Source organism: Hydra vulgaris, chromosome 14, assembly GCF_038396675.1.
Source record: "Hydra vulgaris chromosome 14, alternate assembly HydraT2T_AEP".
Taxonomy (NCBI): domain Eukaryota; kingdom Metazoa; phylum Cnidaria; class Hydrozoa; order Anthoathecata; family Hydridae; genus Hydra; species Hydra vulgaris.
This window is the reverse complement of record NC_088933.1, coordinates 38,040,001-38,061,025: the sequence shown is the minus strand read 5'-3', so window position 1 is coordinate 38,061,025 and position 21,025 is coordinate 38,040,001. Positions and strand designations below refer to the sequence as shown.

The following is a 21,025-nucleotide window of genomic DNA, read 5'->3' as shown; positions in this document are numbered from 1 at the left end:
GTGCATTATGCAGATAGGTTAAATTTAAAATTTCAGACTTCCAAGTACAATGGTTTAGAAATTACAGTCTTAGAAACATGACACAGTGGCCCCCCTCAATTTACAAATGGTCAAAACAGACTACTTTAGAGCTGTATAACTTTTTGCTCACTTTCAACAAGTGTCTCATTTTTTCTAGAACTATTTTCTGGATAGTTCTCTCTTTAAAAAAGGGTTTTTTTTATTAACTTGTATTAAATTAGAGAAAAATTATGACCTCAACTTTGGAAAAAATCCTAAAATTGTTAAAATATGCCAAAATGAAACTAACTGTAGCATTTTTCTGATCATCCACAAGTCTTTACAGATAAGTTTTCTGATTAGCTAATACTGTCTGCAATAAATAGGCAAAATATAGGCAGCTTGTTGCAGTTTAGAACTCAAACACATCTAAAAACAAAATGTTCATTCGCCTAAAGAGTCCAATTTTCAGCCATTTTGAGATGCTTGTAGATTTTTCTAACACTTTGTTTTGATCTAAGATTAACAGCATATAAGACCGTTAAACCCAACTATCTGAAAATGTAAACATTTTAAATTTGTCAAATTCACACCAAAAATGCTAGCATTTTTAAATAACTCTATTTTTCAATTATCAACAATTTGAAAATGGCGGCACAAAAACTAAGCATAGAAGTCTGGAACCAGCAGAGTGAAGAAGGCAGGTAAAAAGATGCACAACTTCTAGGTCAAATGCTCAAAGCTGAGTCAAATTGGTCTTGTTCAGTAGCAACATGGTATTCTCCTAAAAAAGATTTAGCTATTTTCCTGGATTATAAGTTAAATAAGCAGGACTACCAAACACTAAGAAATAAAGCCATGACTATTGGGTCCAACATTTATGCAACTTATAATTCTCTAAGAGTAATTAATTCATTCGATTTATCATCTCTTAAACGACTTACATTGTGACAAAATTGGACTTGATGGTAGTACTGGGCAGTGCATATACAAGCAGACTACAACTGATGGTGAAAGACACCTTGAAAGTGAACAAATTCTATTTCTCACATGCCTTATTCCACAAGCAAATGCAATCGTTCGAAAACTAACTACGATGTATTATGCCGACTTTTGTGCTCTTCAGACCCAATAATCAGCAGCATGAGGAGGTCAAATTCTCAAAATTCAAAATCTCAACTCCCTGAAGGAGTTAGTGATTTGTTTCAGGCTCTGAATGTCGACTCACCCAAAATATGATTTATTATTTTGTGCATGTATGCATATTTTATAAATAGTTAATGTGTTTCAAATTTTCAATGTTTTATTGCAAAAATTTTTGTTTTTATTATTAAAGACCTAAATCTTTTCCTAAAATTAACTACCTAAATATTTAATAGTTATTTAAAATAGTACGGTTGAAAATCCGATAAAAATTTATTTAAAAATCCTTTTATCTGTGTGTAACTAAGGAAAGCATCTGGTTGTTAAGCAATATAGGTATCCATAAATGAAAATATCGATCTAAATTAAAAAAACTATGACTTCCATATAAAGTATGACCTCATATTGGTACTCAATTCAAATTTAGTGAATATAGCACTCGTAAAAAATCTGCAACTATTAAAATAGGTATTAAAATAGGCTGTAGAAATTAGGTATCCATAAAACTAGGTAACCATAGCAATCAAGAAGAGAAAACCTCATATTAATGCACAAACTAATTATAATGTATATAACACACATAAAACATTTGCAACTACCAAAAATAGGTTGTTGCTGAGCAAAATTAGGTATCCATAGCAACCAAATATAAAAATCACTTTCATAAGAAGCGCAGACCTTATATTAGTACTAGTATGCCAAATTTAATAAATAAAGACCTAATTTTTAACTAGTTACTAATTTTTTTTCATTGAAAGTGAATTCTGGCCCCCTGTACTCCCCCCATCTTTTGATTGATGCCACCCCAATCAAAGGGGGGTATACCATAATGAAGGTCTCTAAAAAGTTACTTCCCCCTTTATTTGTGCCCTTATCTGCTATAAAGACCAGATCAAGGAGAGGGCAACTAACCATATCTTTTTTTATTATTAAGAAATGACTTATAATTAGCTGCACTCTTCACATAGGTCAGTAGGCAGATTAGAGGGGCACTGGTTTTTAGTAACACATTCACTGTTGATAATTGAAAAACAGAGTTATTTAAAAATGCTAGCATTTTTGGTGTGAATTTGACAAATTTAAAATGTTTACATTTTCAGATAATTGGGTCTAACGGTCTTATATGCTGTTAATCTTAGATCAAAACAAAGTGTTAGAAAAATCTACAAGCATCTCAAAATGGCTGAAAATTGGACTTTTTAGGCGAATGAACATTTTGTTTTTAGATGTGTTTGAGTTCTAAACTGCAACAAGCTGCCTATATTTTGCCTATTTATTGCAAACAATATTAGCTAATCAGAAAACTTATCTGTAAAGACTTGTGGATGATCAGAAAAATGCTACAGTTAGTTTCATTTTGGCATATTTTAACAATTTTAGGATTTTTTCCAAAGTTGAGGTCATAATTTTTCTCTAATTTAATACAAGTTAATAAAAAAACACTTTTTTAAAGTGAGAACTATCCAGAAAATAGTTCTAGAAAAAATGAGACACTTGTTGAAAGTGAGCAAAAAGTTATACAGCTCTAAAGTAGTCTGTTTTGACCATTTGTAAATTGAGGGGGGCCACTGTGTCATGTTTCTAAGACTGTAATTTCTAAACCATTGTACTTGGAAGTCTGAAATTTTAAATTTAAATCTGCATAATGCACATAACAATATGTAAAAATCAGGAAAATCAGAGATGATGACCCAAAAATGAAAAATAATTAAATCTAATTTTAAGGGTCAACTGATACTTCCCGCAACGGCGCGGGCTTTTTTACAAGTAAAAGTTAATATAACCATAGTAACAATAATAAAAACCTTTTTTTTTAGTTTAAAAGTAAGGTAGGCCTTGCTGTTTATTTCTAGGAGCATTTAATTAAGATATGGCTAGTTAAGCAGTTTTTACTAAATCTAATTTTAATCTCTTTAATCTCTTATATCTCTTTAACAATACATTGAACTTACATAATTTTTTCAATATAGAAAATAATTTAAATGTGCGAAAAACTGGTAACTAAAAAATTCTTTTTTGAATTTGTTATAGAAGAAAAAAAAGTTTACAAAGCAACAATGTGTGGCACATTTAGCAGCAATGTGTGGCACATTTAGCAGCAATGTGTGGCACATTGAGCAGCAATGTGTGGCACATTGAGCAGCAATGTGTGGCACATTGAGCAGAAATGTGTGGCACATTGAGCAGAAATGTGTGGCACATTGAGCAGCAATGTGTGGCACATTGAGCAACAAACAAATTAATGCATATGATATAAAATTTAAATTATCAATAAAACTAACATTAACAATAGAAAGTGCCTATGTCATTTCTAAGTCATATTTGCAGTATAATTTAAAGATATTAAAGAATACACTTTATTTGTTCACAATTTATACAGTTAACACTAAAAAAAATCTGGCCAAGAAACTTTGTGGCTTCTTTAGATTTCAAAGATAGAATTAAAAAAATATTTGAAGGTAAAAAAAAGTTGTTTTTAAAGATAATTAAAGTCAAAGTATTAAAAATTTTACAATATAATGCTGCATTAACAAATGCAAAAGTATTACCAATATAGTATAAAAAATTGCTGACTTATTATATCATTATATTAATCCAATTTTTTTTTTGGAACAAAATCTTTTAAATTAGTACTTGACTATAGACAAGTCCTTGCTGCATCTTTTGCAGCAAGGACTGCTTTCAATTCTCTGAGGAATACTATAAACAATTGCTCATAACAATTGTTCTAAGCTATTCCATTAATTGAAAATGATAAGACAAGATTCATCACAAGCTTTTTTTTAGTTTTATCATAAAGTATTGACCAACTGTTTTCAATTGAACTTAGGTTGAGTGATTGAATAGGCCATCAGTTTAAGGTAAGTATATCTTTTTCAACATAGGCATTGTTAAATTTTGCGGTGTGCTTGGGATTTTTTTGAAATAAGAGTTACTACCTTTTTATCCATGATGGCATTAATCTTGTAAATCCATAGTATTTGTGGCAAAGCATCTCAATACGCTTATTTTCTTTTAATGTTTAACATTTTTAACAGCTATCTATATTTTTAACAGGCAATAACCAACAGGCAGGTACCATGATAGTATATGTAGAAAAAGAAAGAAATGCAAACTTGCAACAATGGGAGAGTGGCTCAAGCTTGGAAAATAAGGCAGGTTTAATTACATTTACAATGTGTTTTTAGTCTTCGTGTGCTTGTTCTAAGCAATATATTATAGTAGTGGTGTAATGGTAGGGCCCTCACTTCATAAGCGAGAGGTTCTAAGTTCGATCCCCACCATTTTCCTGGTTTTCAACTTGTTTCTCCGCACAGCGGCCTTGTTCATCAAGGTTCATGTTTCGAAGTTATAGAGTTGAGAGAGGGTTATAACCACAATTAACGAGCCTCTTCGCCTGTAGTAGCCTTCTCTGCCTTGGGGAGTTAAATAAACATAAAAATAAAAGAATAAAAATAAATTAAAAGTGAAGATTTTTTGTCAAGACAAGAGTATAATGTTGAGTTGTCAGCAAATAGAGCCACTTTAGAAGTAAAATTTTCATAAAGATCGTTATAGTAAATAAGAAACAATACAGAAGCAAAGATAAAACCCTGTGGTACCTGTAGTTACTCGAAATGAACCCTGTAGTTACTCGAAGTGAAGAAGAGTATAGGACTTTAAGAATAACTTAAATACTGCAGTTAGAAAGAAATGACTTAATCATAAATCTCAAAAAAACATATTCTCAAAAACTTTATATAAAGAAATTAATTACAGAGTGAAGACTAATCGTGAGATAGTTGAAGAGGTTAAATTGTTTTTTAGAGTTTTTAAAAATTGGAACCACTTAATTAGCACATTTTAATAGTTTAGAAAAAATTGAAGAGAGTTCTGGAGAATACTTGTTTAAGACTATGATGGAAATCTTGTCTGAAGAAAAACTGTAGAAGTGTTTAATTTAAAATTAATGTTAACATTGGAAGCCAGAGTGATTTAGATGTTTAACTATGGGTTAACCTGTTTAACTTAATAGTTAATGACACTGTTGAAGACTTTCTAAAAGTCTCTTGAACCTAATATCTGAAATAAGATACAAGATTTAGTAAACTGAAAATAACTAAGTTTATCAATGGACAGGACCTTTTTAAATTGGCTTTTTGCAATAATAAAAAGGACATTTGTTTTTAAGAGAGATGTTCTTGTAAAAAAGTGAAAAAAATGATTACGGTTCAATAAAGCAGCTGCTCAAGATGATGAAAAAAGTGGAGTAGAATGAGGCTTGACTTAAAATTGAAAGGACCAAATAAAAGCTTCCAAGATGCGCATTTATGCATACATAATATGGAAATAAACATACATGTTTGCTATTTATTTAGATGCTGGCATACAATATTCTTTTATATTTATAAAAACTTTAGTACTTATATGATGTAGTATTTGCAGAAGGAGAAGATGATCAGATACATGTGTATTTTGACTCTAACAAGACAAGAAAAGGAGGCATGATCTTAGACATATTAAAAAAAAAGAGTTGTTAGAGAAGATTAAATTTGATTTAGGTAATTGATTCACATATATAATCAGCACATAGAGGTAGCAGCTTCAGGAGAAAATGGTAGTGGTAGAAGTAAATAAACTTGAAGAGAGTGCCTTACATATTGTATGAGTGAGCTTTAGTTAAGGAAAAAAAAATGCTCTTGATTGTTTATATTAGAGAAACAGCTTAAAAGTGGAAGCCTAATGATGATGATGATGATGATGATTATAATTATGATGATCATGTTGATCATAATAATGTTTATACATGCATATTTATACAAAATATAGCATGAATTTTGAATTAAAAAAAAATACTTTAGGATGTATAAATGTTCATGCAGCCCGGGTCACAAACCCGGCCCCAACTATATTTTATCAAACCTGCCCCGACCCTGATCAAATTTCAATCCTGGTCATTTACTATCAATAACTATAAACACAACTTGTCTCAGCACAAATAAATATTTATTACTAAATATTGAAAAATCAAATAAAAAATAATCAATATTGACCAAAAGTGTAAAGCTTTTAAAAATATCTTTACTTGAAAAATAAACAAAATAATAATTTTAAATCAATTTTAAATTTTTTTATAAAGTTAAAAAAAAAAATTATTTTAAAAATATTTTTTCTTTAAAAAACCACTTTATTCTTATGTTATTCTAATTATTATTATAGGAGGTATAGGACATTTAAAAAAAAGGATCAAAAATTTATACTTACATAGGTTTGTAAAATAATCTTAAAAGCTCCAACACTACTGATTTTCGAATGATGTACTTGAGCATGTTGTTTAACAACTTCAAATGGAATCCGTACAAAACAAGATGCCTCAAAGATAAAAGTTATTTTCAAAAACAAATAAATAAAATAATTTTAAAAGAATATATTAAATTTTCAGATCAAGATTTATAGCTTTAACATAATATTTATAATAAAAAATCTATCGGTTTTATCTTTCGCTATTATTCTCAAAAAAAATACTCGAAGTAAAAACAAAGACATAATGCACAGGGCTAGCAAAAAACCATTTTCTTTTTTAAAAAAAACCTGACCAAGTGGAATTTTTGGGGTAGTTTTGGTGGGTTTTTTCTGTTTTTTTAATTATATCATCTTTCCCAGATGAAGCAACCTTATGGAAAAAACCAGCATCTCAAACTTAATCAAAAGCTTTAGATATGCAAAGAGCAATAGCCCTTGCCTCTCTGCCTCCTAATGCATAATAGAATCTTTCAATTGCAGCAGTTAACAAGTCAGCCATAGAACGAAAAGATCAAAAACCATATTGATTGTCAGACAGGAAGTTATTTGACTCAAGATGGAATTTTAGAAATTTTTTGATTAAAGACTCGAAGATCTTGCTTATAATAGAGAGAAAGGTCAAAACTTTGTTAAAAGCTCTGGATAACAAAATCTCCAAAAAAGGCCTGTTATGAGATTTTGACATCTGCTTGTTATGAAGTCAGAAAAATATAAAAATTATTATACAATAAATAAAGCTTTAATGAACTTGTTAAATATACAAGATTTTGCTTATACAAATGTAACTTGTAATTTTTGGTTTTGAGAGCTGCGATATCAATAGCGACATCTCAATAAAATCGCAATGTTAAAAGTTCAATTATTTTCATAAATAAAATAAATATAATTTCATTAAAAAAATACAAATTGTTGAATTTTCTAAGACATAAAACAAATTGAAACAATAACGTAAGATAAAACAATAGCTCAGATATTGCTATTTGCTAGCTGGTCATTAGCTAATGAGCACCCCATTAGTATTAGAAATATAACTTATAGTTATATACTTAACTCTATAAGATATTTTTTGCTAAAATTTTAATTATATTTGGAATTAGAAACAATTGTTGATTAATTTTGTATTATTTAAATTCTTCAATTTTTTGATTAGAAATTTCAAGTTTTTATTTATTAATAGCACTTTTAATTATTAAAAACATAAAAGCATATATGGCATTGTCTGATATATTAACAACAAATGGGTCATTCCTCTAGAAGTCACTCAAAATATTAGTGGGGTAATAGCTCAGACCACTGTGTCACATACATATCAAGTGTCAGATACATAATTGAATTGGTTCGAGTATTTTGATAATTAGAAGATAATAACAATAAAGAATGTTCTCCAGAGTTTTTAAAAATTGGAACCACATTTTCCAACAGGCAGGAAAAAGAGATACAGTCAAGCACTTATTATATACTTAAGGGAGAATTGAGGAGAGTTCTGGAGAACACTTTTGTAAGACCATGAAAGGAATGTTGTCTCGATCACAAGCCATAGAAAAACTTAATTAAGATATGACTTTAGCAATGGAAATTAATTTTAATTAAGATATGACTTTAGCAATAGAAAAGATATGATTTTAGCAATGAAAAGTGAATTGAAAGTCTAATAATTGGTTAACCTGTTTAACTGGAATTGCAGGAAGAGTATGCATATAAGATTTAAGAGTCAAATTAGAAGAAAAATTATTTGCAAATAGTTGTCTCAACTTTGAGAGAAGTAGTAAGATCAGTCCAATGAATGAGAGATGGAATGTTAGACTTACCTTTGTTAATGATGCTGTTGAAGATTTTCCAAAAGTCTCTAGAGCCCAATGTCTGAGATAAGATACAAAATATAGTAAACTGGGAATAATGGAGTTTAGCATCAGATATCAAATTTTATAAATAATCGAATGAATATAACTACTTAAATACATTTTTTAAGAGTATAGTGCTCATATCTTACGAAAGACATTAAAACAATGGAGACCATATAAAAACATGCTGCAAAAGCTCCACATTATTGTAAATGATAAGTTATTCAAACTGCACCCTGAACCTAACAAACATATCTGAGCATCACATCAGAGATCTCTTTTTTTAACAGAAAATCGAATTTCCATAAATTCAGTAAACAAAATCTTTTTAAACTTTAAAAAATTTTAAACTTTAGTTTTGTAACTAAAAAAAAAACAGCATCGCAAACAGCAACAAAAGTTCATCATATAATGTTTGTAATAATATCGCAGTTATGAAAGTTCATCATATAATTTTTGTAAAACAAGTAGATGTCTTACTAATGACATAAACACATATGAATAATGTTTTTTTTGTTTGTCTAGCATCTCAAGATCTCTATACCATTTATTAATTACTTCAAGTTAAAGTTAAGGATAACACTGTTTATAATTTGCATAGTAAACATTAAAATATTTGTACATATGTATTTATATATTTTTTACACACCCTTGTTCAATTTAGTTACTTTTAAAAAATTATTTAGAGTTAATTGTAGAAAAATTGTAGAAAAATGACAATTTTTAACTAAAAATGAAAAAAGTATTTTTTTAATAATAATTCCAAAAAAAATCTTAATAATGTTTTTATAAAATGATTGTTATTTTTGTAAATTTTATTTAATTTTGCTTCTTTTGAGACCGAACATGACATACTTTTGAAAAACTTTTATTTTTATAATATTAGGGACCTGGTAAATGTTCAAGGGTCTTGTGCTCCCCTTAAATCCAATAAAATTTTGAAAAAATTTAACAAAGCTGCTTGTGAGAACCAATGGAAAGTTTTAAGAAAATGAAAAGATCTTTTTTAGAATATAGGGGGCGGTTGGGACACCCTGATATATATTTATATATACAGTGTCTCAAAAAATTATCCGACCAAAAAAGTTTTTCCCAATAAAAAATGTTTACGCTCTAAATTATACTAAAAACAATGAATAGCGATACTTATTTTGTCTGTCATTTTAATTCTATTGGGAATAGTATGTTATTAAGTGTTCATTTTATTTGATTCATGCTTCAGTTGGTTTATTATTTGACCTAAAAGAAACTTAGTACTGAATAAGCTTGTAAAAAAATTATCCGACCAAGCCATATTTATGTAAGTTTAATTAATTTTATGTGAAATTTGTTGAAATATTTTAGCAAATTTTTATACAATTAATGAAATTGATAACAAAAAACTGTTTTTTTTGTAGTAAAAAAAAAGTTTTGTATAAAAAAAAGGTTTAATGTGTTTTTAAGTAAAATGGTTGGAGGTAAACGTCACTGGACTGTTTCTCAGAGAAATTTAGCTGTCGATCTAGTCAATCAGGGTAAAACCTATCGTCAGGTGCAGGAAGAGACTGGAATTCCTCATAATACAGTATCCGACATAATGAAGAAGTATAATTTGATCGGAACAACAGCCACAAAAGAGGGCCAGGGTCGCAAAAAAAAGACTTCTAAGAGTTTTGATAGAAACTTAATTATACAAGTCAAAAAAAATCGCTTCATTTCTGCTCGAAAACTGGCTGAGCAAGCTGAAGAGAATTATGGAATAAATTATCCCATCAGACAATCAGAAATCGTATCCGAGACCAGAGATTTCAAGGACGACTTGTGCGTAATAAACCATATTTGAGTAAGAAACACATGAAAAGAAGATTGGAGTTTGCTAAGAAGTTCAAAAACATGCCATTAAGTTTCTGGAAAAAGATCCTGTGGAGCGACGAATCGAAATTTAACTTAAAGTTATCTGATGGAGCCCAAAAAGTTTGGAGAAAAACCGGAGAAGCCTACAAATTAAGCTGCGTGAGAGGAACTGTCAAGTATGGTGGCGATAACGTGATGGTATGGGGTTCAATGGCTTGGAAGGGAGTTGGAAAACTCCAATTTATTAATACTATAATGGATCAGGTCCAATACAGAAACATATTAAAGCAAAATTTGAAGTCATCTGCTCGAAAACTTCGGCTAGGATCTGATTTTACATTTCAGCAAGATAACGATCCCAAGCATTGTGCCACTAAAACAAAGGAGTGGTTTGCTGAAAATAATGTTGAGGTCTTGGAATGGCCTGCACAATCACCGGACCTTAATCCCATTGAACATTTGTGGGAAATTGTAGACCGAAAAATTGGAGATCGGTCATTTTCCAAAAAAGAAAACCTCAAAGTGGCAATTGAAGAAGCCTGGGAAAAGATTCAATCAGAAGAAACAAAATCTTTAGTCGAATCAATGCCTAGACGTCTAGAAGCTGTAATCCAAGCAAAGGGAGGCCCAACAAAGTATTAAAATAATTGTTTTGTTATATAATAACTTATTATGGAACAAATAATGCGTTTGGTCGAATATTTTTTTGACAATAAAAAAACGACCTAAGTTCATTTATTTAAAGAATGAAAACTTTGTGATTCATATTTTACATTGAAATAAAGAAAATCTATTTAAAAACATGTTCTATTGTTTTTATTAATCTTGAGTTTACCAAAAAAGTCTGAATTTACGAAAATACAGCACTTTTTTTCGGAAAAATATTTAAAAAAGTGTTTGGTCGGATAATTTTTTGAGACACTGTATATATATATATATACATACATACATATATATATATATATATATATATATATATATATATATATATGTGTGTATATATATATGTGTATATATATATATATATATATATATATATATATATATATATATATATATATATATATTTATTTTATGTTGTCCACTTAAGTTGTTACTTTTTTTTAATTAAAACTTATAATATGTCTTTCAACCTTATAACTGCAAAATATTAACCTTAACAAAATAAATATGCAAATAAGTAAGTTAAGGTAATTAAAGAAAGCAGAATAAACTGATATTAATAAAATTTTATAAAAATCTTACAGTTTCTCCCAAACAGGCAGCAAACATGTGCTTTGATAAATCAGATGTTAGTGGAATGTGTTTTTTAGACAACTCGTATGCCAAAAAAAACGTTGCACCTAAATAAAACTACTTTTTTAAACATAACTTAATCACATGTTATTTTCTTTTTACATTATATATTTAAGTACATTATATATTTTGCATATTGATTCAATATACTAAATATATAATATACTTAAAACTATTATATAAATGTCATCATTAGCAATATTATCTAAGCATATAAATCTATTTTTAACATCATTCATATTTAGGCAAGAATAATTACTAAAATGCCAATGTAGCTCAACTTTTTTTTTCAAATGTTGTCCAGAATAGTTTAGTTAGAGTTGCTACAAAGAATCGGAGAGTAATCTTTTCTTAAAAAGAAAAAAAACATGGTCAAATTTAAATAAATTTGTTAATTATAAAAAAGGAATTATGTAAAATCAAAAAGGAAAAAAAAAAGGTGATACTCTTAAGTGCTTAATACACAGAAGTTGATGTTTATTAATTTTTGGAAAATTTTCCCACCAACCCTGAGCTTATTAAAGGTGAGTTTCCACTTATCTGTTTTTTCACGGCAACAGGGAAGGGAAGGGAAAATAATGACATGGGCATGCATATTATAAGTTTGATTTGCCCAAAATAAAACTACGCATGCTCACGTGAGTATTTTCCCTTTCCCATCCCATTCCTGTAGAAAAACGGATCAGTGGAAACTCACCTTAAGACCCTGTTCCCCTGTTTATTAAATTTTACTTGTGATAAAAAAATTTTCCAGTAATTATTCTCTAACTTTTGAGATTGGTTTAGGTCTTAAAAATTAGAAAATATAAACTCACTTATAGAAATGAAAATAACTCCTATAAAAAAAAACTCCTACCCTTCTGTTTATTAATGCCCCCTTCCCCCTTACTTTCTTATCTCCCTTCATTTATTACATCTGGACAAAAACTTGATTTGTCTATTAATTGAAAGAGTTTAACAATAACACTTACAATAATACTTGCCACTATTGCAGTATATTGCCTAACTGGAAGTCCTTTGCCTACTGTTGTGATAACTGTTTTCTTTAAAATATTTTTAGGTAACAAAATAAACAGAGGTAGATTGTTTATACATGCTTTATATTCTAGTCCAAATGTATTAATCATACTGACTTTGAATTACCTTTTAAGCTCACTTTTATAAACTATTAATTGCTAAATTAAATACAATAATAAATGCTCTATTGTATAAAACATGTTGTAGCACATATAATGTAGAAAATGATAAAATAATGGTTGCACTTTTGAACATTTGTTAATGGAATAAAATGTTTTATAAGTAAATCAAATCTACCAAATATGTCACCCAACCTAACATGTGAGCTATCCTAACTGTTCCTAGTGGAGCACTGGGTACCATTGAGTCTTTAGAATACACTCTATGAAACACCATAAATGGAGGAGCAGTATTTCCTAAAGCATTTCTTTTGGCAAGCATTGTAACCAGTATTTTAAGTTCTTAATACATGGGAGGGGATGCTTATTAATTTTTCCCACCCACCCCAGGCTTATTAAAAAACCCCCTCCTTTTAAAAATTCTCACTCCCCTTGTATTAAGCACCTGAGAGTAAACCTCTCTGCTAATGTAACTGTTCCAACTTTTTTATCTTTTTTACTGGCAATTTTTTATATTTCTCATTTTTTAAACAGTTTTCTTTTGTACAAAAAATCTATATGTCATTAGACTAGACAATATAGATATGATTAAAATTAAAATTATATTTTCTAAAAATTGCTTCCAGATTTTTAAAAACTAGGCAACATTTGTTTTATTAAAACTTGTAGTATGTAATGATTTGGTTGCTTCTGGTCTATGTAAAAAAGATATTTAAATAAATTTATTAAAATCAAAAAAAGCTCATTACATTCATATATTTAAAATTTGTCTGAAAATAATTGTAAAAAAGATAAAAATAACACAATATTTTGTTATTTGTTGTTGTCTTATTTGTTCAAAATTTTTTGAACAAATAAGACAACAACAAATAAGAACAGGAAAAAATTTTAGAAACAATTTCGTATAAGTCATTTTTTATTCATATATAGGTCATATTTTCATAAATAATCTTGATTCATTGATTGATTCATAAGTAATGATTTGCTAAAAATGATTGATACTCATCTTCTGAAAAATAACTTAAGAATATTTTCTTAGTAGTAATATTGTAGATAGTTTAGTTGGTGTTCTTATAGAATCTGGATAAATAATAGGAACTAGTTTTGAAGTTTTAATAAAACCAAACTTTTCACTTTGTTTTACTTTGTTTATAATTATTATAATTATAATTTAATAAAACCAGAATGTTTTAAACAGAATACTGATGAGGAAATTGATTGCCAGTTTGTTTTTTTTACAAAAGAAATCCATCTGGTTTTTATATTTCTTTTTAAGAAAAGAAAATACAGGAATAAATTTCCTGGATAACAAGATTGACATCAAACACCATTTGTTAACAATACTAAATATACAGGGTATTTGGAATAAACTTGACAGTTTCATAAGGAAAATCTTCTTTGTAACTACTAAATTTAATGAGTTGAAAAAAAAATTACACAGAAACTATAATACTATAAACAAGTTTTTCTCGTCGAAAAGGAAACCAAATTGTTTGTGGTTCAGCAGGATGTTTCATTTGCTTAGAAGTTTCTTTGCTTTTATCAAACAATTTTGATGGGCCTTTTCTGTAAGCAGCTGACCTTTGTGGCATTTGTATGAGTAGTGGCAAAGGTCATCATTTAGTGCAAGCTTCATAGTGGAGGGTGAAACATTTATTTCATGTGACGAAGCCCAAACTCCAAAGCCAGGGTTCTTCAACACCTTTTCCTGCAGATCTTTGAGGAGTTCTGCTGTAAGAACTCAATCAGATCGCCTGTTACGGATCTTTTTTCTTGCTACAGCCTCGTAGTAATCATTGCAAATACTTTCTTAATGTCTGATTGTTTTTACTGTGTTCAGTGAGCATTGGACAGCAGTCAAAATATTCTTACTTTAATGCCTGACATAATTCATCAGGATGCAAGTTATTCTCTTTCATAATTCAGGTAGGTTCCAGTCGTCCAACCTCTCTGACATCTTGTATATGAACGAAGAAGTTTTGTGTCTTTTCTACAGAGTGGTTTCAAAAGAAGTTTTTGGCATTAACACTGCTATATTGAACATCTAGAGATGGTGTCTCAATAAAAATACACATCTTGGGGAGATGTTAAATGCATCCGGCTACTGTCTTCTAGAAGGCCTCCAACGCAAAGATTTAAGGGGTAAACAGATTCTATCTGTTGACCAGCCTTGCACCCTTTCTTTCATCTATTAGACTGGCGCCGATGTATTTATAATTTAGGAGGTTTAGGAGGTTGAATGCTGGATCTTTTTGACTTAATGCATGGGTTTTGCTTGAGTTTCTGTTTTTATGACTAGACTCATTCCATTACCTCCTAATGAGGGTACAGCTCTCAAACTGAGTGTTATGATGCTGAGACCAACTGGTAGTCGGGTTTCCCAAACTCTGTGGAAGCTTTCAGAGAGGCTGATTCTATCAACAACTGTAAAATATCAGAGTACTAATAGTGCCCTGTTGCGCATGGATAGTATTTCTGTTTGTACTTTTGGTGTGCATTGTTGAGGCCTAATTAGGAGCCCATTGTTACGGCTTGAGGTTTATTAATAGCAATGAGGCAGTTGCTTGGACTATTAAATAGTGTACAGAGTACTATCTGTGCTTTGAGTCAAGTTCTTTAACAAATTTAAAATGACTTAAGTAACAAAAACTATAAAACTCAAAAAACCTAGACAATTTCAACTTAAACCTCACTTTTCTCCATGGTTTTTCCTCTCATTGTGCTGCTGCAACTTCCAATCATAACCATTACTTTCATATCTATCAGCAAAACAATTTTTTAGAAACCAAACACCTGTTTACTACTGCTAGAAACCATTGTAAAAAGATTTTTTCTAATGCCAAAGCCTGCTATTCTCAGGTCATGAAACCTCGCATTTCATCAAACAAATAGGCTCTCATGACTCTTTGGAGAATCTTTAACAGTATCGATAATAAGAACAAATCTGTTATTTCACCTCTTATGTATGGTTCAGATATTTTCACCTCACCTAAAGCAATGCTCGAAACTAGAAATAATGATGTCGGCAATAAATTGCCATCCTAAAACTGTTAGAGGTCGGTATCAAGTTGGTAAAAAAAATTTGACATAAAGGAGTTATCATAAAATATAGAAACGAGGTTGACAATTTTTTGCCAACCTCAAACATTTTGAGGTCAGTAATTAGGTCAGCATTGCTGAATGCCAACCCTAATTCCGATGGTTGCCTAAAGACAAAGTTGAATTGTTTGCTAAGAACTTTTCACCAATATCACCTCTAGATTCCACTAGTTGTGTTCTACCTGAACTGATAAATAGGTTGATCCATACCTTGACATTCATATCACTCCAGCTTCTGTATCTAAAATGATTTTCTGCTTAGACTCTTCCACAGCTTGTGGCCTGGACAACATAGCTGTTATAGTCTTGCAGAAGTGTTCTCCGGAGCTGTTATCTATACTTTCAAAACTATTTAAGAAGTGCTTATCAGAGTCTTGTTTTCTAGCCTGGTGAAAAGCAGCATCTGTTATCCCTATTTTCAAAAATTCTGGAGAGCGATCTGACTTGTCTAACTACTGCCCCGTTAGCCTACTTACTATCATAAGCAAGGTTTTCTTTAATTAAAAAACACTTAATATTGAATCTAATAAACTTTCTGATCATCAATATGGATTTTGGTCTTCTCATTCCACTGCTGATTTGTTAACTGTAATAAATTTTATTGCGCATTCAATAGATGTGGAGAGGTTAAGACTATTGCTCTCAACATTTCTAAAGTCTTTGATAAAATATGGCATGCTGGTCTTCTCCAAAAGCTCTCTTCTTACTGTGTATCAGGATTATTGAATCCTTCCTTACCAATCGTAGTATGAAAGTTGTCCTCGATGGACAGCACTCTTCTTCACATCCTGTAACTTTAGGGGTCCCTCAAGGATCTATCCTTGGCTCTATACTCTTTTTAATTTATATTAAAGATCTCCAAGAAATTCTCACATTTAAGGTGGCATTGTTCGTTGATGATACTACCATTTATTCTTGTCTTGATAAAAAGCCAACACTCTCTGATTGCTTGGAGGGGGCATTTGAGCTTAAAAATAATCTCACTTCTGCTGCAACATGGGGCTCTCAGTGGTTGATGAACTTTAACTCAGATAAAACTTAATTTTTTTTTATTAATCGTTATCGCAACAATCTAGATCTTCCTATATTTATGAATGGTAATGTAATCAATGAGTCATCTACCCTTTGTCTTTTAGGATTAACTTTTACTTCTGATCTTTCTTGGAAACCATATATCAAATTGATTGCAAAATTAGCATCTGCTTAGGTTACATCTCTATTCTTGCTAGTAATGACTATGACAGTATTATGAGTTATATAAATCAGAGATAAGCTAATTAGTTTCATGTATACATACTTTTTCTTTTAACTGATTATCTTACTCTTTGAATGTACTTTTTTACAGTATAGTTTGTATAAAATTTGAGGTATAAATTTTGCATTTGGTAAGTGGTATTTTTTTGCTCTCTTTTTAAAAATGTTATCACTCTCAAAAGGCTACAATTATGTCATAAGATAGAGTATAGGTCTTTTTGTAATATATAGAACCTCAACATTAAAAAATTTCATAATTTATTTCAACTGTTTACGCTATTTTCTATGCCTACAAAGTCAATGTAATTTATCATAATTTTTAAAAAAAGTGATTTTTCAATAGGCTGCTTCATGTGCTAAATTAATTTTTAATGCATAATTTTGATTATTCTAATAAGTGGTGACCCTAAGTACACAAAGGTAACAAAAAATTCCACTTGCTGTAAGTAAGTATTAAACTGTAACACGTTAAAGTTCAAAAAAATATTTATGTTGCAATATTTAGCAACTTTAAGGTACAATAACTCAAAAACTGTAAAAAAATCAGTCGAAAACAACTGCAATAATGGATTATTTGGGTGAAAAACTATTACTCAACAAAATTTCAGGTGATCACCATCTTTATTTAAAAAGTTATGGTTTGTTAAAAATCGAAAAAAACTGCTGTAAGCTCCTGATACACAAATTTTTCTGATTTTGGTCATTTTTAATTCAATCATAACTTTTGAAAAAATTGGTCAATCAAGCTGAAATTTTCTGGATTGTATTTTTTTCATAAGATCTGTGTGTGGTCAAAATTTAAAGCAAATCTGAGGTGGTACCCTGGGAGCCTTTAGGTGATTTGATATGGAATAACCCTTTTGTTAAATGTTAATTATATAAAACAGGCAAAACTATACATACTTCATGTTTTTAATTTGATGGTTATAAAGTATTGTAAACTTATAATCAAAATTTATAATGCCGACAAGTGCTGTTATTGGTTCTACTTGTAATGCAAAACCAGGATCTCACATATCCTTTCACGAATTTTTATATCTGATACTACTGTCAACTGTATTGGTTAGTGTATTCTTGTACTTTTTTTTCATAACCTTAACAAGTTATAATTAGTATGGAATTGCCGACATTTTAAAAGTTTCGTTATCCAAAAATCAAATGTAAAATATAGTAATATTTCCTTTTTATCCATATTCAATTTAGCAAATTTAGCAATTTAAGTTAAATCAGCATAATCAAAAGTTTTTTATAATAAAAAAATTTAACAGTTTATCAAATATCTCTAATTAATACTGTCAGTTAATGAAAGTAATTGTTAATAAATACTTTTTTTTGACAGGAAAACAAAAAATGTCTTAGTGTAAAAATGACAAGAGAAGTTAGAAAATAGTTCCTATTGTTTAAATGAAAATAAGTAAGATTCAAAATATATAATACTGCGCTCTCTTGCACAAAATTAAGAGACCGTATATATAATGTTCTATATAATGCCAATTACTTGTATGAAAATCATAAATCTAATAAATCGTTTAATAAAGTTTAAGTATATGCTTCAATTATTTTTTATAGAAAAATATTTCTTTGAACAAAAGTAAAATAATTCATTTTTTTTTATTCAAAATTTTATAATTTAATTTTTGGTTTAACATTTGCAATAATCACTGGTTTGCATTAGAATGTTTCTACTTTTAAAACAAGAAACAAAAATAGTTTGACATTTTTGCTCAATTTTATAAATTTGCATGAAACAAAGAGAGTTTAAAAAAAAAAAACGATTTAATTTAGTAAGTTTTAACTAATAATTCATTAACCTAGAAAGATGTATATCACGAACTATGCTATACTGATAGGCTGTTCTGCGTTTTATTTTAAAAAAACCCGGCTATTTTCATAGTCTCAAGTTATTAAAAACATCTATTAGAATGTTGAAAAACTTTGTAAGAAACTAAAGAGCGAAGAATGAGATAAACTTTTTTACGTAAAAAAGTCGATTGCACCTGATGATCCCCACGGTACAGGCATGGTATTGCCATGTTAAAAGGACGCCATGTTAAAAGTTTCATTGCACTACTTTTAATGTGTTCAATTTTTTAATATTTTGATAACATTATTTTTTTACATATATACATACATATATTCGAGAAAGTTATACTTTGAAATGCAATGGTATCTTAAACCAAAGGAAAACTTTGAATAACTGACGGGTGTTTAACAAGTGGAGCAAAAATTAATTTGAATAAATGAAATTTCAAATAACTGCTGTTTTAAATGACTGATGGATATTTGCATGAGTTTGTTAAGGAAAAATTACAGGGAATGAAAATTGATTCGAATATAATAATAACTAGGAGTTTACTGAATTCAAAATGTTTATGACTTAAATAAAACTTTGCTTTCTCACTTCCACTATGATCTAAATCTGATATTGTTACTGTAGCTTGATATATGTTTAACTTTCAGGAATGACCCTCGTTATGTCACTGGGTATCACAGATGCCACTGCAATTAAATTTATAATTACTGAGCATGAAAATTGTTTTAAATTTTTGTCAGCCTTTGACTATATTAAGTAAATTAAATAGTTGAGTAACTGCAAGTTACTGCACTAAATTAACTGGTTGTTTTGATTTAGTTTTATAGGTTAATTAACCGTGATGTACTTTATCCATTCAGTAAATCAAACTAAATATAAAATTTAAATTATTTTCGGCTTCCACGCAGAGATTTAATGTAATTTAAATTTCAAAGCCTTTTATGTTAAATAAAAATCTCAGTGCAAGAGAGAAAATGATCATACAACTATTCAAAAGTTAAATTTAGTTTGACATTCATTTTAAGATTGGCAATTATACGATAAATTAGAAAAGAAAAAAATAAACAACAAAAAAATAATAATAAAAAAAATAATCGCCAAGGTGTAAAAAGCATTTGCGGTTTGCGATATGCTTAATTTGAACCCTGTATATATGTGATATATATATATATATATATATATATATATATATATATATATATATATATATATATATATATATATATATATATATATATATATATATACAGGGCTCAAAATAAGCGCTGAACATAAACATTGTCCAGCACTTGTCCAGCGAAAAATGACATTTATCGGTCATTTTGTCTGACCCATATTTTATGTGCATCTACTTTCTAATCATTTTAGTTGTTCCAAAAATTATTAGTAAACTCCATATTGTATATAAACTTTATTTTTTGAACTTTTTTATTTTTTATACAAAACAAAAGTTAAACACACGGCTATGTCAATAAAAAATACATCTTTTTTTTTGAGTTAGTTCATTTTTCAAAAGACACTAAAGCATTTTTTTTTTAATTAAGTAGCCTGATTTTTATCATTTATATTAAAACGTTGCAACTAGTTATTAATTTAAATTTATAATTTTATTTTATTTTTTTACTTTTATTTTATTTTATTTTTTGTATTTATTTTATTTTTTGTCTGATAGTTTTAATAAATTTCAAACAAATTAAAGAAACCAGTACTTTTTATAACACTATTAAATTTGAGTTGTTACATAATGTTTGTTTTCACACTAAAAATTTTCGCCATTAAAAGTGTTAATAAATTTATCCTAGAAAAAAGTTTGAAAAGATTTATAAAAAACACATTTTATATAAATGTAATTACGTATAATCTTCTTTGATAATTAAAATAGAATGGATTCGTTGTAAAATTATAATTAATTTGTTACTTTAATTTAATAAAGTAATAAGTACTTAATAATTTATGTTTTTAATATATTTATTTAACTTAATAATTTATGTATTTAATATATTTACATAGTAATTTATGTATTTAATAATTTCAAATTTTTTTATTATACATTTTTATTATATATTTAATTATGCATTTAATAATTACATAATTTATGTATTTAATATATTTACAAAATAATTTATGTATTTAATAATTTACAAAGCACTTTGCATAGAATAGTAATTTTTAAAAATGTAATATAAATATATTTTTCTTTTCAAATTTTTAAGATAAATTATCTAACGAAATTTCTTTTTGTTAGATAATTTATCTTAAAAATTTTCTTTTTTTTTAGCGCATTTTGAAACACCTAGAGTTGTCAAATTGTATTAAATATTAGAGTT

The 21,025-nt window shown here is 28.6% G+C and overlaps 1 protein-coding gene across 1 annotated transcript in view; it reads right to left on the bottom strand.

Moving 5' to 3' along the window:
• LOC100208922 (mitochondrial S-adenosylmethionine carrier protein) overlaps positions 1–21,025 on the bottom strand; it is a 35,157-nt gene that overhangs the window by 2,644 nt on the left and 11,488 nt on the right. The window contains exons 3-4 of the mRNA XM_065817551.1: positions 11,346–11,443; positions 6,388–6,495 (exon numbers count right to left, since the gene is read on the bottom strand). Coding sequence (XP_065673623.1) covers positions 6,388–6,495; positions 11,346–11,443 — 206 coding nt within the window. The remainder of the gene's footprint in view (positions 1–6,387; positions 6,496–11,345; positions 11,444–21,025) is intronic.